This window comes from Lygodium microphyllum, chromosome 15 (assembly GCF_053477565.2).
Source record: "Lygodium microphyllum isolate KBCC chromosome 15, Lygodium_microphyllum_v1.1.10, whole genome shotgun sequence".
Lineage (NCBI taxonomy): Eukaryota > Viridiplantae > Streptophyta > Polypodiopsida > Schizaeales > Lygodiaceae > Lygodium > Lygodium microphyllum.
This window is the reverse complement of record NC_141149.1, coordinates 103,007,587-103,026,961: the sequence shown is the minus strand read 5'-3', so window position 1 is coordinate 103,026,961 and position 19,375 is coordinate 103,007,587. Positions and strand designations below refer to the sequence as shown.

Sequence of the window (19,375 nt, the reverse complement as noted above, 5' to 3'; positions counted from 1 at the left end):
TGCAGTCTTGATATCCATCTGATACATGTCCAAGTCAAGTTGCGCGACTAAGGCCAAAACCAAGTGTAGGGTGGTCATCTTGACCACATGAGAAAAGAATTCATCAAAGTCAACTCCATGCTCGTGTTTAAAACCCTTAGCAACAAGTCTTGTCTTATAAGCTAGCTTGGGGTGCCCAGGGGTACTTTTCAGCTTGTACACCCATTTGCATGGCAAAGCCTTCTTGTCAGCAGGCAAGGAAACCAAATCCCAAGTCATATTCTTATGCAAGGAGTTTATCTCAGACTACATAGCCCTCTCCCAGGAGTGATTGTCACCCTTGTGCATAGTCTCATCATAGGTGAGAGGCTCTCCTGCATCTGTAACCAAGACATAATGCATTGAGGGCTCAAATCTATCAGGTGAATGTCTATCTCTAGTAGACCATCTCACGGCAGGCTCTACTACGTGTCCCAACACCCTAGCCATGTGTACCAACTGTTGTTGCAGGCTAACCATCTGGCTATACAAGCTATACTGGAGCACATGGCTCCTCTTGGAATATAACCCTACATACCTCTACCACATTCTCAGGCTGCCTATGCGTCTTGTCTTCATGGAAGACTACATCATGGCTATGGATGACTTTCCACGCCTGCAAATCCTAGAGGCGGTAACCCATCTCACCTGCATCTCCATAGCCAATGAAAATGCATTTGACACTCTTAGGATCCAGCTTACTACGCTTGTCCTCAGGCACATGGCAGAATGCCTCATATCCAAAGACACGTAGATGCGCATAAGACGTAGATTTTCTAGTCCATACCTCCTCTACAACCTAGAAATCCAAACCACTGGAAGGTGATCTATTTATGATATGCATAGCTATAGTGACTGCCTCAGTCCAAAAGCTTTGTGGTAGGCCTGCATGGCTAAGCATACTACGTACATGCTCCTAGATGGTTCTATTCATCTGCTCAGCCAAACCATTTTGGGGTGGGGCATAGGAGCGGTCAACTGATGCTTAATACCCCTCTCGTCACACAGTTTCTCAAAGGCACGTGATACATATTCTCCCCCATTGTTAGTCCGAAGGCATTTCAGCCTATGCCCAGTCTGGTTCTCAACCAATGCAAGTCGTCTCTGAAACACATCCAAGACATCTGACTTAAGCTTCATGGGATAAGCCCAAACTTTACGAGAAAAATCATCAATAAACATCACAAAATACTTTGCACCACCCATAGGGCATGGTCCCACAGACATCCGAATGTACCAATGCCAAGGGCTCACCCATGCATGTCCTACCAGACTTCTTATGCGTATTCCTAGTCTGTTTGCCATAAAGACAATGCTCACATGAATCAAAACATGAATAGTCAAGGGGCGGTAAGTACTTCAATCCAGAAAGCATTTTCATTCCCTTCAAAGACATATGGCCCAAACAGGCATGCCAAAGAGATACATGTGAGATGGAACCCACTAACAAAAAATGGTCAACAGAGGACCGATCAACTACAAGAGGATAGAGGCTTCTAGCCTTGGTACCTCTAGCAAGCACAAGTCTTCCACCATAGGTGATCTTCCAGGTAGAATCCCCAAAAGAGACATGAAACCCAACATCATCAAGCTTCCCTGCAGACATAAGATTGTGTGTAAGTGCATGTATATGACGTACATCCTATAACGGAAAAGTACTGCTAGCAGAGAACTACAGCCGTACATCCCCAATGCCAACAATAGCAAGTGACATGTCATCACCCAAGTGAATTGAACCAGAGACAGTGCAGTAGGAGTGGAACCACTCACGACATGGTGTAGCATAAAATGAAGCACCAGAATCCAAAAGCCAGCATTGCGCATACATAAAGTGAACCTCGGTCAATGGCGTAGCATCACAAGAACTAGTTGCAAGTATGTACTCCCCATCGGAGTCATCAGTCTACATGACATTATCCCCTTGATTTTCACACTAGATTTTGCAAGCATAATGCTGCGATTAGAGGATTTTTCATGTACTTTATCTTTCCCCTTCTCTTTGCACTTCTCATTGCGCAACTCATGACACTGTGGCCGTATATGACCCTTCTTGCCGCAATGATGACATGTCACATTAGCATTTCTCCCATGAAACTTGCTGCACGACTTAGACCTAGACTTCTATGAATCTCTGCCATGTCCATACCCACAGTCATTCTTTCCAGTACCATCTCTGCCTTTAACAATCAAAGCATACGACACATGAGAGGCGTCCAAGCTCTTATGGTTGATCTCTTCCTACAAAAGAGTACTCTCTACATCAAGCAAGTTCAAAATAGTAGCAGGAGCACATGAGGCAGTGTGGAATACATCCCATGACTCACTCAGAGTCCTAAGAAAAAACAATGGAGTAACCTCATCATTAAAGGTAATGCCATGCGAAGTCAAATTCTTGAGAATAGCATGGATCTAGCTCAAATGAGCAGACATTGTCATATTCTCCTTCATGGGCAAATCCATAAGTTGCTTCAGCCAATACATCTGACTTGCTGGACTTTTCTTATCATAGAGGTTCTTGATCTTATCCCAAAGCTAGCATGCACTCTATGCTTCCTCAATCACATTGTAATGCACCTGTTCAGTGAGAGACAAGATGAGGGTGGGCTTGTATAACTCATCAAGCTCCATCCATTTGTCATCAATCATGGTTTCTGGCTGCTCTCCATGCAACCTTAGTGGTTTTATGTACGATTTCTGCACCCATACCTACCAAACTTGGCTCTTCCAATAGGCATAATTTGTACCATCAAGCTTAGTTATATTGAAGATAGTATTGTCCATGAATTGATAGCTAATGATGCTGCCTATCAAGTACCATCAAAAGTACATAAAATCAAGATGATTCAGCATGAAAAATACATCATAGTCCATGCATAACTACTTGTTGTAATAAATTATAGCCAGGTACAATAAGAGCAAGCTGTAGGAAAAATGAATGCACTAAGTCAACCACTTTCTATCAAAGCATAGCTGGCATCAAGCGGGCATAAATCAGCAAGTGACAGTCATACAGACATCGAGCAAACACCTAAGCATGTCAAATGAATCTGTTAGTAAGCCCGCACACCCCCTATGTGATAGGGCAAAGTGTGCACACCACTGGCAAGACTTGACACAAATAGGTGTATGCGTAGGGAGTGCAAAGCCCAAATCATCCCAGGTACATCTATGAGGACCATGGCATATCAACCATACAACATCCAAGTGACGATCCCAGTCTCAAGTATCTGAATGCTCAAGTAGCATAAACTGCCTGCTCAATGTCTGTCAAGCATCCAAAGACGCTCCCATTAGCACAAAAGCCGTAAATATCAAGTACAAATGCTCAACAAGGGCATATGATAACACCAGTGTGACAGAAGATCCAAGATCAAGCATCAATAAGACATCATGAGCATATAGGTAGTGTAGCATCCGTACATTGCGTTAAATCGGCTCTAAATAAGTCATTTTCACTAGACATGCAAAAAATGTATGCATCGGGTAGGTCATCTATGATGCCTTGTCGAGAAACTTCTCCTGTGGGTACGTGGGACATGTGTTCTGCCCATGTAATGTATCTTTCCCTTGCGTACAACCACAAAGAAGTCAAACTCTAAAAGCAGAAGAAACCATCGAGCTATGCATCATGTAGCGCAAGGTTTTTTCACAAGATAAAGTAAGGCTTGATGGTCAACAAAGAAGGTAAAGGACGTAGCCAAAAGATAATCCCAAAATTTCTTCACAGTGAACACCATGGCTAGGCCTTCTCTCTCTATCGTGAAGTAATCCATCTCAGTATCCATGAGTTGTCTGCTAGCAAAGCTCACTGGATAGTCAAGGTTATGTTTGCTAGGCTAGCATAGAACAACTCCCATGAGAAACTTTGATGCATTAATATGCACATGGAATGTTATGCTTTAGTCTAGGGCTCATAAGATTGGTGGTGTGGTAAAAGCCTTTTTCAATTCCTCACAAGCGCATTGGCACTTCTCGGTCCACTCGAATACAATCAACAACTTGTAAAGTGGTCTAGCAATCAATGCATAGTTCAAGATGAAGTGCCGATAGTACCTCGTGTGTCCTAGGAAGCACTAAACTCCCTTATAATTTGTTGGGGGTGACAAGTCAACAATGACCCTGATCTTGGAGAAGTTAGTGGCGGCAATGCCATTCTTGGACACCATGTGCCCTAAGATACATACGTGTTTCACCTAGAATTGGCACTTTAAGGGGTTCAAGGAGAGACTATACAATCTACATCATTCAAAGACTGTGCGAAGCTTGTCTAGGTGTTCCTTCTAACTAGAGTGGGACACATAGATCATCAATGAATACCTCTAGTTCTTGCCTGAGCTTGTCCTTTGAAAATGGTGAACATTAGATATTGAAAGGTAGCATGCATGTTCGGCATGCTACCATTCATAGATCATCAATGAATACCTCTAGTTCTTGCCTGAGATTGTCCTTTGAAAATGATGAACATTAGATGTTGAAATGTAGCATGCATGTTCAGCATCCCAAATGGCATGACTACGTAAGCAAATATGCCCCATTCTATGGTGAATGTTGTCTTATGTCTATTGCTTGTCTACCCAAGAAGCCGTCTAAGAAACTATAGGATTATTTTCCTGTTACTCTCTCCAACATGTGTTTGTGTAGGGCAATGGGTAATTTTCTCTCTTAGTCGATGCATTAACATTCTTGTAGTTCTCACACACTCGGATTTTACCGTTCTTTTTCAGCACAATCACAGTGGGTGACACCCAGTCCGTGTGCTCAATCTTGTAAATGAATTCAGCCTTTAATAGTTTATCAATCTTTTCCTTCACAGTGTGAGCATGCTTTGGATTCATCAGGTAAGGCCATTGTGAATTCCCAAGCAAATATGTCTATGTACTCTCACAATAGAGCAACAAGATTAGCCTCCTCTTGCTCAGTCAAGTTGTCAGCTATAAACACGGGTTGAGACTTTTCCCCTTCCTAAGTTGACCTCCTTGACCTTGGTAGGCCCTTCAATTGGTTCACTTGTCTATCCATGTCTCTTCACTCCTAACAAGATCACTACCTTGTCCCCTTTTTTGAATTTAGTGAAGCGCTTTGGTAGGTCTTGGGGTTTCTCTTGTTGTTTGGTTTCCGACCCATTTGGTTGTCCTCTCTTTTCCTCCTTCACTTGCCTACACTGTAGATGGAAAGTCCCCTTTGGTGTGTCTAGTCGTAGGTGGTCGGGGTATCTCTGGGTCGCTCTTAGAGCTCACTTCCAAATCCTAGTTAAACTTGCAAGCTTCACTAGAGGAAAGAGTTTCCCCTGGTGGTCACAGCTTTGATGTTGAATCTGCCCTAAGGAGAGGTGCTCCACTTGGCTGGGACCAATCCTACTTGCTCATAGTCTATCCTGCCTAAGTGATCCAACCAAGTGCGATTGCATTTTGTTCTAAGGAGAGGTGCGGTACTTGGCTGGACCACCAATCCTACTTGTTCATAGTCTATTTTGCCTAAGTGATCCAACCAAGTGCGATCACATTCTATTCTGAAGACTCCCTTCTTGATTCTAAAGGCGTTGACTTTCCGTGGCTTGGAGTTCACTCTTATTTGTTCGATCGCTCAATCGTCTATGCTGTACTCTATTGTCTCAGCCTCTTCTTCATTTCCTCATTTGTGGAGTAGCAGTCTTCATACTCGTCTTCTGAATCGCTACATTATGATTGCCCGTCATTGTCTAGGCCTCTCTTCTCATCCGTGTGACTAATGCCCAATTGTACATTAGGTTTAGGTCATGCACTTTAGTCCATCGCCATTTTGGTTTGTCCATGAGGTCTTGGAGTGACTTAAGATTGGCAGTTGCCATGACTAGGAGACTGCTATGGCCCACTCAATCTCTATGAATGTTGACATGTTTTCATTAGGAATATGCACATAAACAATACATCCAAATACTTTCAAGCAGGATATATTTGGCTTTTTATCTACATACTTCTCCTCAAGTATCATTCCAGTACAATAGCCCCGTAGGTGTCCTATTCATAATGTATATAGTAGTAGCAATTGCTTAGTCCAATAGTAGTGATGAGGCAAGTTTCTTTCATACATCAATGCTGAGCACTTGCAATGTGCCTGTTTTTTCACTTAGCAACTCCATTTTACTACAGAGTGTACCTCCATGTAAACTATCTCTAAATACCATTTTTCTACAAGAAAGCATAAATCTCATTGGAGAAGTGCTCTCCCCCTCCATTCAACCTTCATCATTTAATATATAACATTGTCTCCTTCTCAACCAAAACTTTAAAGCTTTTAAAGTGAGTGAACACCTCACTTTTCTCACGCATAAAATAAACCCATACTTTTCGAGTATGATCATCAATGAAGGAGACATAACACTTACAACCACTCATAGTTGCAATCTTTGTGGGACCCCACACATAAGAATGCATCAACTCAAGTAGCTTCTTGTATATATGCTTTTCATGTAGAAATGCATGCCTTGACTACTTTCCAAATTGATATGCTGCACATATTTTATGCATCCCATCAACTTTGAACTTTAGTAAGCCATCCACAATATATTTTTACTGTATATTTTTCAAATGTTGTACATTTACATGGCCAATCCGCTTATGCTAAAATTTCAATGTCAACCACAACATCTAAATCTTCTACAAGCATAGCAACATCCTTTTCAGGAAAACCTACATCAAGAGAAGACAAATTTCCCAATACGTTTACCTTTTGCAATCAACTTGCAACATTTCCAAGGTTCTCTACACAACAACCATCAAATGTGAATGAATCTACAATCCTTGTTCCACCATTTGATTAACAGAAACCAGGTTCTTAGTTATGTTTAGCACATGCAACATATTAGCCAAGTACTTTGTTTTATTGCTATGCATACTCAAGAGAACATTTCCAATGTGTGTAATGGGATGAGTTGTATCATTTCTTATCTCCATATGCCTAGAAACTCTAGACTACACATCTCTCTAAACCACTCTCCATGAGAAGGCATGTGGTTAGAGACACATGAGTCTACATACCATACATAATTCTTAGATGAACCATTAGTAATTAGTATTCAAAAAATGCTACATGAAAAAAATTACTCACTTCTGTTATCATTGTTTTTGCTAGTGGAAGCATAATTACCTTGTTGCTTTCTCCCATTTCTAAATTTAACCTTCTTTTTTAAAAAATTACTAGAAAGATGTCCTTTTTCACCACAATTCTAGCATTCTCTATTATCACCAAAAATCTATTGCTGTTTGTTAAAACCTACAACTTATCCTCTTTGGCCCCCCCTTTCTCGAGACTATCCTCCCCTATTTTGATGTGCACCATAACTTTGACCAACCACAACCATCACCTTGGCCTTGGCCAAAACCTTTCCTTATAAGAGGAATCCAAACCAAGGTTCTTCTTCTCAAGTATCAACATTACTTTGACTTGAGTTGTAGTTTTTTTACCTTTGCATTTAACTCAAATAACCTTGCTAGATTCTTCCATGCAATACTGAGGGTTTCAAAATCTTAAAAATAGCCCATTGTACTATTTGTGATGCTCACAAATAGCCAATATATTACTTTATTCTATGTCTACTCCCAATCCTTCGTAGCCTTTATCTGTTCTATAGTAGCCTTTATCTAACACCATCTAAACAAATAAGAGGAGAGAGAGGTGAAGCAAACAAGAGTACACACATACAATGGAGACTTGGGCACGTAGAGAAATAGGGCTAAAATCTTCTTATTCTTCTTTCTTCTTCTTTCATAATAAATAGCTTATTCTACAACATGTCAAAAGACTAATGTGAAAGTACTAGAATATATGTATATGCAATCACTACATGTAAACTTGCTAAAGATATGTGACGTGACACAGTAAATGTGCCATAACCAAGAGTGGACTATGTGGATGTAGTCTAATTGTAGAATCATTCACATATCCTCCATGCCTATGCAAGGTTTGCAAGTGAGGTAGATGCATGCATATCTCCTAGTCAGAGAGGTTCATAATTACATCACATAGTGTGATTATTGGGTCATTGTTTTTCCATTCAAGCAACTATTACTTTTGTCCAGGCATCATAGTAATAGATTTAGATAATAATTTTGAATCACACTAATGAAAAAACAACACATTGCTACTAACCATGTTTAAAAGATAGATTTTATTCCACATTGTAGATTCCATGTATGTGTTCTGCAACCATTTTCTTTCCCTTAGTGGAGTATTTTTGCACGTGAAGAGGTTCTTGTATATTATCCACACATGCTAAATGCAACGATTAGCGTTATGATACCTAGTAAGATGTATGTGTATTTCATAGACCCTAAATTGATTTGTAAGTGCATTGTACCCTAAACCATTGTTGGTCATATTTATTCCATTGAAGCAATTGTTGTTTTGTTTTTGTTTTTTTGGGGCGCAGGTGGCATGAAAGTAGCATGTTTAGAACATAACCACGAGCTGCATTAATAAGACATGCCACTAGTGTGCACAGAACATGATGATGTTACACACCATGTGCCAAGCCAAGTTGAAAGGGTAAAATCAACTTCATGTTTCAGTTTGTCTTTGTGTGTTCAACTGCTATCTTTTTCCTCTGTTGGAGCAGCTCTATAGGTTTACAAGTTGATGTACATGATGTGCACGAATAAAATGCATTCATTGTTGTTATTGTATATGTCAGGCTAAAATGCGGAGCCTCTCAACTATTGTGCAAAGTAGAGGGACATAAATCAAACAAAGCTAGGTGACATAACACTTTTCCACATGGCATTAGTGTTTAAGAGCCCCTGCTTTCTTTTAAGTCCTTTATGGAAGGGGACTAATGTGTCGAGATTGTAGTGTGGGAGGCATATTTCAGTTGTTTGTTGTGAGGACACTAGAAGTGTGTGTGGTGTGATTGAGAGGAGTGACACTGATAGACCACCTGCTTTGAAAAAGTGTTTTAAAAAAATCCTTTTAAATACAGTGGGAGGTTTCTAGTGCGGCTTGGTTCACTTCAAAGAAATCCCATATGTTTGGGAACCTCTTGGAAAACTATTTCCAAAACAAAAATGGTCATGGGAACATCTCCTTAGTGTCAAGTGAATTGTTGAACTTAGGGAAACGAAACCCTTGAAAATTTTCGATTATAAGGTTTTCTCTTTCATGGAAAAAATCATTAAATTTAGGTATAAGATGACTAGAATTTAGATGAGACATGATTTTGGATTAATTGAATACATCGATTACTTGTAATAAACAAGGGTTGCCCAAATCCTTAACTACTAGCACAACATGTGGGCCCATTGCAACGACCATCTTGGTGGCCAACGAAATGGAGCAATAACCACTTTTTTCCAACATATGCAACACTTGCAACACTACTCACGAGAATGGAACCCTTGACCTTGGGTTCCACACACCATCTCACTACCACTTGAGCTAGGGGGACTTGGCTAAGACGACCAGATTTCAAAAAAGCCTGCAATAAGCAATTGGTGATCTGTTCCTCAAGGGTTAAGAACCGGTACTAGCTCAAGTGGTAGTGAAACGTTGTAATAAACCCAAGGTTAGGTGTTCCATTCTCACAGGTAGCATTGTGGCACCTTGTATGATGTATGATCCTATAAGAAGGTGATTATTGCACCACTTGGGTGGCCACCAAGATGGAGGTTGCAATGGGACCATTTGTAAAATCCGTGGTCAAGGGTTTGAACAATGGCCACCCCTTTGGCTACAAGTGCCAATGCAAAGCCCATATACTCAATCAATACAAAATCATTTCATGTCTAATATTCTCAATTTCTCACACAAATGTGAGCGTGACCTCACCATTGATGTAAGAGAATGCAGCATGATTCATGATTCATAATTCTAGTTCAATATTCTCAAATTTCTCCACAAATGTGGGTGTGACCTCACCATTGATGCAAGAGATGGTAGCATGATTCACGATGCATAATTCTAGTCATAATCTAGAACATGAGCGAACTATCCAAGAAACACTCGATGCATCTACTATGCGCCTATCGGCCAAAATCCCATCGGCCTAAGGCCTTTGCGTTTGCCGCTTTTGCACCCAAGGCTATAAAAAAGAGAGGCATACCACCCGTTCTTGCTCAACCTAATCGACTATTGTCTGTTCTGCTCTCATCAATTGATCTCGCCTTTATTGTGTTTTCCATCTCTCTGATCCTCTCCGTCCGCCTTCTTCGATCCTCTCTCCGTCTGCCTTCTTCGTACCCTTAGCCAATCGCTCCCTCTCTCTTCGCCTTAGAAGATGCAGATCTTCGTGAAGACCCTCACCGGCAAGACCATCACCTTGGAAGTGGAGAGCTCCGACACCATCGACAACGTCAAGGCCAAGATCCAGGACAAGGAAGGAATCCCTCCCGACCAGCAGCGCCTCATCTTTGCCGGCAAGCAGCTCGAGGATGGCCGCACGCTCGCCGACTACAATATCCAGAAAGAGAGCACGCTCCATCTCGTCCTGAGACTTCGTGGTGGCATGCAGATCTTCGTCAAAACCCTCACGGGCAAGACCATTACCTTGGAAGTGGAGAGCTCCGACACCATCGACAACGTTAAGGCCAAGATCCAGGATAAGGAAGGCATCCCTCCCGACCAGCAGAGGCTTATCTTTGCAGGCAAGCAGCTAGAAGATGGCCGTACCCTCGCCGACTACAACATCCAGAAGGAGTCCACACTTCACCTCGTGCTGCGCCTCAGAGGAGGTATGCAGATCTTCGTCAAGACCCTCACGGGTAAGACCATCACCCTGGAAGTTGAAAGCTCTGACACTATCGACAATGTGAAGGCTAAGATCCAGGATAAGGAAGGGATCCCGCCCGATCAGCAGAGGCTTATCTTCGCTGGAAAGCAGCTGGAGGATGGCCGTACTCTGGCAGACTACAACATCCAGAAGGAAAGCACGCTCCATCTTGTCCTGAGGCTGCGTGGTGGTATGCAGATCTTTGTCAAGACTCTTACAGGAAAGACCATCACCCTGGAGGTCGAGAGCTCAGATACCATCGATAATGTGAAAGCCAAGATTCAGGACAAGGAAGGGATCCCTCCTGACCAGCAGCGGCTCATCTTCGCTGGCAAGCAGCTGGAGGATGGCCGTACCCTGGCAGACTACAACATCCAGAAGGAAAGCACTCTCCACCTCGTGCTGCGTCTCCGCGGCGGAGGAGAGCAATGAATCATACTCCTGGTCCATGCCAGCAGAGGCCTGTCGTTTGTTAATCTATCAAAGTCTGTACTGTTGTTGTTGTTGTTGTTGTTGCCGATGCAATGCATCGGCTCAGATTAGTCCTTGGCATAGCGGTTTTGCATTCATATAATGAATCGTATGCTTTTGTTCCTTTACACACGCGTTCAGATCCATTTCCTTTGTTTCTTGTTTTGTTTGCCTTCTCACTCATAATCGTCCATTGAGTGATGCGTGGTACAAACAAAAGTAGTGATTGCTTGAATGGAAGAAGAATAACCACAAAATCATACTTTGCAATGAAATTATGAACCTCTCAAACTGTAAAATCTTACATGCATGTGTGTTGGCTTATGGATCCTCCATAGGGATGTATTGAGTATGTGCTTTACTTCAAGGAAAACAAAAGACATGGTCAATTTCATGGACATGTTTTGCAACCAATAAAATTTTCATGAATGGTATATGGATTTATGTCCTCAATATGATATACTCCAAGAATAATGAGTAAGAAACTATTCTATGCATTACAATAACAGATCTTACTTTCAAAACATGCATATATCACCGTTGAAATGCTTTATTGCAAGAAATAGAATTCACATGAACATTTTCATTGGCATGTTATAAAAATGTGTCGTGTTACATATATGGAATTTTGAGTCTCATTCTAAATATTGTTATGGTTATGCATGTTACAAACCATAATAATGCTTCAATCAGTGGAACAAATTTCAACATCAAATTTTCTTCTGCCATGTGATAACAAGCCAATCAGATTGGTGAATCTACATGTGTTTGCTACGTACGTCTTCCTATAATAAAAGTTATCCTAAGCTTTTGTTAGAAGCCTTTATCTGAATTGTGAAAGGCCTTGTAAAGTTGGGGTATTTGAGTGTTGTGTAATCTTTTTTTATTTGCTTTAACCTTTCGAAATTGTTAGCACATTCTTTTGTCCATTCAAATCTTGAGCCCCTTTTTCATAACATGCGTAATGGGTGGGTTATTTTGGTCAAATGTGGTATGAATCGTGCAGAAAATGTGGTTATGCCATATAGCTTTGGACTTGTTTTGTGTTGATTGGTGCTTGATATTGATTTATCACCATCACTTTAGTAGGACCCATTTGAATTCTTGTTTCTGAAATAATGAATCCTAATAATTTCAATTTTGTTGCACCCTACTTGCATTTTTTGAGCTATAGTTGCAAATTGTATTTGATTATTCTATTGAGTACTTCCTCCAAGGTTTCTTTGTGTTGTTCCCATATGGGTGTATGAATCAAAATGTCATCCAAATAGACCAAGTCTTTATTTTCTTTTGTAAGATCTACGAATGCATGATTTGCTATCATCTAGAATGTAATTCCTACATCTGATATGTTGAGAGGCAAGTGTTTTGAATGTTGTTTTATAGGCATTTTTAGGGTCTAACACGATTTGCCGATACCTTGATACCAATTCTAGTGAAGTATCTTGATTGGTTGATTGCATCTAGTAATGTATCCAACTTGGGTAATAGGTAGACATCATGTTGTGTAATTTTGTTAAGTGGCCGTAAATCAATGTACAACCTAAATTCTCCATGATCTTTTTTGACAAGTTGAGGTTCTATTGCCCAATTGCTTTATGATGGTTTTATGATTCCTCTTTGTAGCATGCATGCAAACTACGTGATTGATATTTTGAATTTCTTTTGGAGATCTCCACATATTGAAGGATTCCTCTTTATAGCATGTATACAACTACTTGATTGATATTTTGAATTTCTTTTGGAGATCTCCTCCTTATATTGGAGGGTAATCATGTGTCCTAATCTTGTGTGTAATTGACAAGTTCATTTGTGTTGTGTTATTGGTGGCTTCAAAGAGAATTCATTTTTTCTATCAAATTATGTGTCTTGTGTGTATTGAGTATAGACTATGTCAATTGGGGCACAATTGAATAATGGAATGGGTAGGGTATTAAGTATTTTTAGGCGTTTTATTTTGAAATCTAATTGTGCTTGTGCTTCTAGAAACCAATCTATTACTAATGTGATGGGGAATATTTACCTTGGGAGGATGTAAAATGGATATTCATATGTTTTATGTGATATGGTGAAGGTCAATATTGCTACTGTGTGTGTTTGATATAAGTGCTTATGGTCTCCAAAAAGGACTATGATAGGGTTTGTGGTGGTGAATTGTGGGAGTTGTAGTTCATCTACGAGTACTCGAGTGATGGATGAGATCGATATTCTTGTATCTAGATGTAATTTGAAGGAGATTAGGGAGGAGGGAGAAGAGTGCAGAAGAAAGAGAAAATAGGAGAGAGAAAGACCGATGAGGAGAGAGAGAGAGAGAGAGAGAGAGAGAGTAGAAAGATAGAAAAGCGATGAGAGAGGCCATCAAAGCTTGGAGAAGGAGGTGAGATGAAGAGATTGTAATTTTGTACTAATGAATGATGAAAAAAAAAAAGTAAATCTCAACAACTTTTATACTTGTGTCAATGTAACATGGTATTATTTCACAAACTCACTCAAATTATATCTCGTCCTAGTTTCTTACATTCCATCCATTCTCTGAGGTTTTTGTCTACAAAAAACTAATTGAGAAGTTATTGCAATGGCCGAGAATATGGACATAAGAAAGTACTACTTTATTTTAGAGCAATACAAATGATAGGAAATAGATGAGAAAAATAAAATCTTTGATTGAGATAAAGACGTAAGTAGAAGCCAATGCAATGTACAACATTTGGAAGTCTTCAAGAAAGAGTTTGAGCCATTAAATCTTCATCGAAAGGTCTATGTAGTCAATAGACATCTTGCTATAATAATAGACCTTGATGGACAAAAATTGCAAAACTCTTCAAGGGGTAGTCCAAATGGGGCATGCCACATATCAATACGAAGCTCTCAATACTTTGACTTGTGTAAGTAGCACTTTGCTGAAAATAGGACAAAGTTAAAAATTTTCTAAAATAGAATGCTATCTAGGGATTGTCTACAATACATATTGCCCAATTGGAACTATGCTTCAGCCACTAAAGTGTCCCGAATATAAGGAAACTCATTCAAGATAGATACATGCCTCCAAGAAGCTTCTTGAAGTGGTAATCCTCTCTGCTTAATTAAATATTAAGTGATGCATTCTTCATCCATAGTTGGACACTTTGGTGTGTCAAGATCTATGATAAGATCTCTAAGAGTTTTCACTAGAAGGGATTGTGGAAGGATGTAAAAGATTATGTTATGAAGTGCATTCCATGCCAATAGAATAAGGACAATACTCATAAGCCAAGTGGTTTGTTGCAGCCATTACCCTTCTTGAAGGAAAATGGACACATAACCATGGATTTTGTTACAGGCTTGTTTATGACAACTAAGAAGGTATGGAACAATATCTGTGTGGTGGTAGATAGACTCGCCAAGGTATCCCATTTTATTCCCATGAAGATGCAATTTACTACAGGTAGTTAGTTAATTCATGGAGCACATCTTTGAGTTACATGGATTATTGCAAGTGATTTTACATGATAGGGACTCTAAGTTCATGAGTAACTTTTGGTAGGTGGTATTCAACTCCATGGATAGTAAATTGGCTCCTTCTATAGCCTATCATCCCGCAGACCAATAGGTAGATAGAAAGGGCCAACAAGTGGTAAGATACCTACCTTAAACACTTCTATCATGATGTGTAGCATGCATGGGAATCTTGGATACACTTAGTTGAGTTTTCTTATAGCAATTCTACCCATGTCAATATTGGAGTTTGTCCCTTTGAAGCCTTGTATAGCTATAAAGTGTTCCTTCCTTCAGTTCTCCTTAGTGAGAAGATCAATCCTCATGGGAAAGAGGAGTAAGAACAAATGTACTCTTCTTTAGCAGTGTAAAGTGAATCTTAGGAAAGCTCAAGAGTAGATGAAGATGTATGTGATGAGAAGAGGTATCCTATACAGTTCCAAGAAGGAGAGTTGGTTTTACTGAAAGTGCCCAAGTCTCACTACTCCACTCTGAAAGATGGCTCTAGCAATAAGCTTGCTCACAGATTTTACGGGCCATAAATGATTCTTAATTGCATAGGGGACTTGGCCTACAGAATGGAACTTCCCTCTTCTACTAAGATTCACATTAGGAGAAATATGGAGTCTCTTTTTTGCCCCTTAAGGGGTTTTTCTCATCTCTCTCTCTCTCTCTCTCTCTCTCTCTCTCTCTCTCTCTCTCTCTCTCTCAAAAGAGATTCCAAAATAATGTTATAATAAGAAATCTTCTACAATCAATGAAATCTTGTATTTGTATTTTTAATGGAACTTCCCTCTTCTACTAAGATTCACATTAGGAGAAATATGGACTCTCTTTTTTGCCCCTTAAGGGGTTTTTCTCATCTCTCTCTCTCTCTCTCTCTCTCTCTCTCTCTCTCTCTCTCTCTCTCTCTCTCTCTCTCTCTCTCTAAAAAGAGATTCCAAAATAATGTTATCATAAGAAATCTTCTACAATCAATGAAATCTTGTATTTGTATTTTTAATAGAATTCACATATTATTTTATCCCCAAAGTGTAGGACAAGGTCACTTTTTCTCAAAACCCTCACAACTTAAAAAATACAATTCTATTCTCTCTAAAAACGGAGCCAATTATTGATAGATGACTCTTTAATACCCTCATGACTTTTCAACATTACAATATATTAGAATCATTCTCATTCTTGCTTCTTAAAAGGACGGAAGTTAAAAAACAATATAAGTTAATGTACACATCATATTTTAAGATTATTTTTTACCCAAAGATAGACACCTTTGGAAGTATCTTTATTTTTTAATCTCCGTGATATTATTATTCTTCGCAATTGTTGTTTAATCCTTAAGCAACATTTCATGGAGAGAGAGAGAGAGAGAGAGAGAGAGAGAGAACAGAAGATAATATTAGAGCCTATTTAGAAGTTGATTCCAAGATAATATTAGAGGCTAACTAGGGATTGATTAGGGTCTATCATGACTGAAATCAAGTGAAAGAGTCAAGATCCAATTGGGTAAAAAAGAATACATATATAGTGAATCAAATGGGTATAATTTTGTGATTTGAATGTTAATCAAAGTTAAAATTGTCATACATTTTTCTTTGTAGAAAAGAGGTGTAGGACGTACCAAGAGAACGAGAGACATTCACTTCCAATTTGGAGGATGAATATGCACCACTGTTCAAAAGAACTATGGAAAAGGATGATGCTATATGATATAGGATGAAACAAGAAAAAAATGCAGGGAAAAAAATGTGGATCTTTGGGTTGGTGGATGCATTTATCCACATGATCCACTAACTCAAAGGCCATCACAATTTAATGGGCTTACAATGAAGGATTGCATGGATACACATGTAAACTTGTGACACAAGGATCAACAAGGGTTCATCAAGCCTTAACAAATATGTAGACAAGATTACAAGGGTGTGTGTAGTCTTTGATGTAAAAAGATAGACTGTTGACTAAGAAGGATAGGGAGAATCAGAGCCTACAACAAGCAATGTTTGTCATTGAAGATGCTACGCATGTTACACATGTACAAAATATTTAGTTACAGTCTAACATTATGGAGTTCGAGAAGGAGAATAAAAACTTAAAGAGGAAGCTCATAAAAACTTTGGAGATTGGGTTCACTTTAAAAACTAAAGAAGCATGTCAACACATCCAATTAGTTAAACCAATTCACCAATTAACCAAGGGAAGTGGACAATATCTTAGACAGATATATCCTCAATTTGCTACAATGAGAAATATGTTCATCATGTAGAAAATGACACTATTGCTAAAGTCCTTAGCAAGGATATGGTCAAAATGCATTGGAAAATTGTAAATTCAGGGATATTGTGGATGGTGTCGCAACTGAATGTCTTAGGGATGTAAGCAACTTGTTTACTACTATAGATGCTCAGGGATTATGTAATAAGGTGGGATTGAGTTTTGAGTCATACAGTATGCTCTATCAACAATTGGATATAGGTTTTAAGCAGGTCTTCAAAACTAAGTGAGTAGTGCCTTTGCCAAAACCATTTCATGTGAAGAAGGCTCAAAAATAAATAAATGAGAAGGTTTTAGAACTGATTTGTGAGTCTACACATCTCAAACACACACACATACTAAAGTATAGTTCCAAAGAAGTTACCTTATATTGAATGTATCCAATACCTTTGTATTGGGATATATGTAGGGTGTAGGTGGCTATGGTCAAGTTCTACAATATGTCTTTGGAAGAAAGTGAAAGGTGAGAAGGATCGAAGCTTGCACGCGAGAGCTATGGCGGGAGAGCAAGAGCAAGAAAGAGAGAGACAAGAAATGGGAACTCCAATAGTCACAATGTGTGACCGGGCCTTCCTTTATTCAAACTGTCACTAAAAGAATAAAGAATAAAGTGACGGTGACAGGCACCCACCACCTGTAGTGTGCAATGGCGGTGACTATCAGTGTAGTAATACACGGGCGGCTAGGCAGAGGCACCTTTACCCCCAACAACCTCCCACTTAAAGGCGAATTTGCCCTAGTGAGGAGTAAAAAGAAAAAAGAAAAAAGACAATACAACATGTACACATGTACAATAGGATGAGGAAAGACGCCATCTCATCCTATGCCCATCAACCTCCTGAGGAAGGCAAAGTGCTCAGTAGTGAGGCTTTTCGTGAGCAGATCTGTAGGATTCTGGTCAGTCGAGATCTTGACAAGGTCAATAGACTTGTCCTTAATGACCCCAGGTATGAAGTGATACCTCACCTCAATGTGTTTTGTCTTCGCATGGAAGATCTGATTCTTGGCTAACTGAATAACACTCATAGAATTCGAATGCAGTGTAGGGATAGCATCAATACCAAGGTCAACAACCAAATGACCCAACCAAATGGCCTCCTTGCAAGCCTCAGTGGCTACAACATACTCAGCTTTTGTAGTAGAAAGGGCCATGCATTTTTGCACCCTGGACATCCAAGAGACAACACCTCCAACATAAGTGAATACATAGCCGGAAGTGGACTTCCTACTATCTGCATGTCCTGCATAATCAGAGTCAGTGTACCCCATGACTCCTGTATCCTGGCTGCCATAGCCTATGCACATATCGACAGTGCCCTTCAGGTACCTCATGATACCCTTCACGACATCCCAATGCTTCTTGCCAAGTGTAGCCATATAGCGTGCCACAACACCAACTACAAAGGCAATATCTGGACGAGTGGCTATCATGGCATACATAAGACTGCCCACTGTAGATGCATAGGGAATCTTGGCCATCTTGGCCCTATGCTCATTTGTCTGCGGACAATCAGCTTGTGATACCTTCACATAAGAAGGCAATGGACAACCAATAGGCTTTACATCCTGCATGCAGAAGCGCTCAAGGACTTTATGAATGTACTCCCTCTGTGACAAGTAGAGGAGTCCCTGATGCTTGTCACGTCTAATGCGCATACCAAGTATGTGAGAGGCCTGTCCCAGATCTTTCATCTCAAAGCTCTTCTTGAGTTGAGCCTTAAGAGCATCCATCACAGGCTTTCTTCGTGTAAAGACATGGATCCATAGCACTCCTACTGTAGCCCTACAACTGCATAAAGGCATCAAACTTATGATACCACTTCCTAGGTGCCTGCTTCAAGCCATAAAGACTTTTCTTCAATTTGCACACTAGGTGCTCCCTGCTAGGTTCTGCAAAGCCCTTAGGCTGCTCCATATAAATCTCATCATGCAAGTCCCCATGTAAGAAAGCCATCTTGACATCCATCTGGTATAAATCCAAGTCAAGCTGAGCAACCAAATCCAAGACTAAGTGCAGGGTGGTCATCTTAACCACAAGAGAAAAGACCTTATCAAAGTCCACACCATGCTCCTACTTAAAACCCTTTGCTACCAATCTAGCCTTATATGCCGGCTTGGGGTGTCCAGGGGTACTTTTCAACTTGTACACCCACTTGCATGGCAAAGCCTTCTTTCCCTGAGGCAAGGAAACCAATTCCCAAGTCTCATTCTTATGCAAGGAGTCTATCTTAGACTGCATAGCCCTCTCCCAAGAGTAATTGTCACCCCTGCGCATAGCCTCATCATAAATGAAAGGCTCTCCTGCATTTGTAACCAAAACATAATGCATCGAGGGCTGAAATCTATCAGGTGGACGTCTGTCTCTAGCAGACCGTCTCATGGCACGCTCTGCTGCTTGCCTAG

At 40.1% G+C, this 19,375-nt stretch overlaps 1 protein-coding gene across 1 annotated transcript; it reads left to right on the top strand.

Moving 5' to 3' along the window:
• Window positions 1–10,003: 10,003 nt before the first annotated feature.
• Window positions 10,004–11,498, top strand: LOC148024848 (polyubiquitin-like). Its single transcript, XM_087694512.1, has one exon. It carries the CDS (start codon window positions 10,265–10,267, stop codon window positions 11,186–11,188), a length of 924 nt encoding a protein of 307 aa, XP_087550638.1. The 5' UTR covers window positions 10,004–10,264; the 3' UTR covers window positions 11,189–11,498.
• The last annotated feature ends 7,877 nt before the right edge of the window (window positions 11,499–19,375 follow it).

Coding starts and splice junctions, on each gene's coding strand:
- LOC148024848 (XM_087694512.1), top strand. CDS start 10,265: ATGCAGATCTTCGTGAAGACCCTCACCGGCAAGACCATCACCTTGGAA.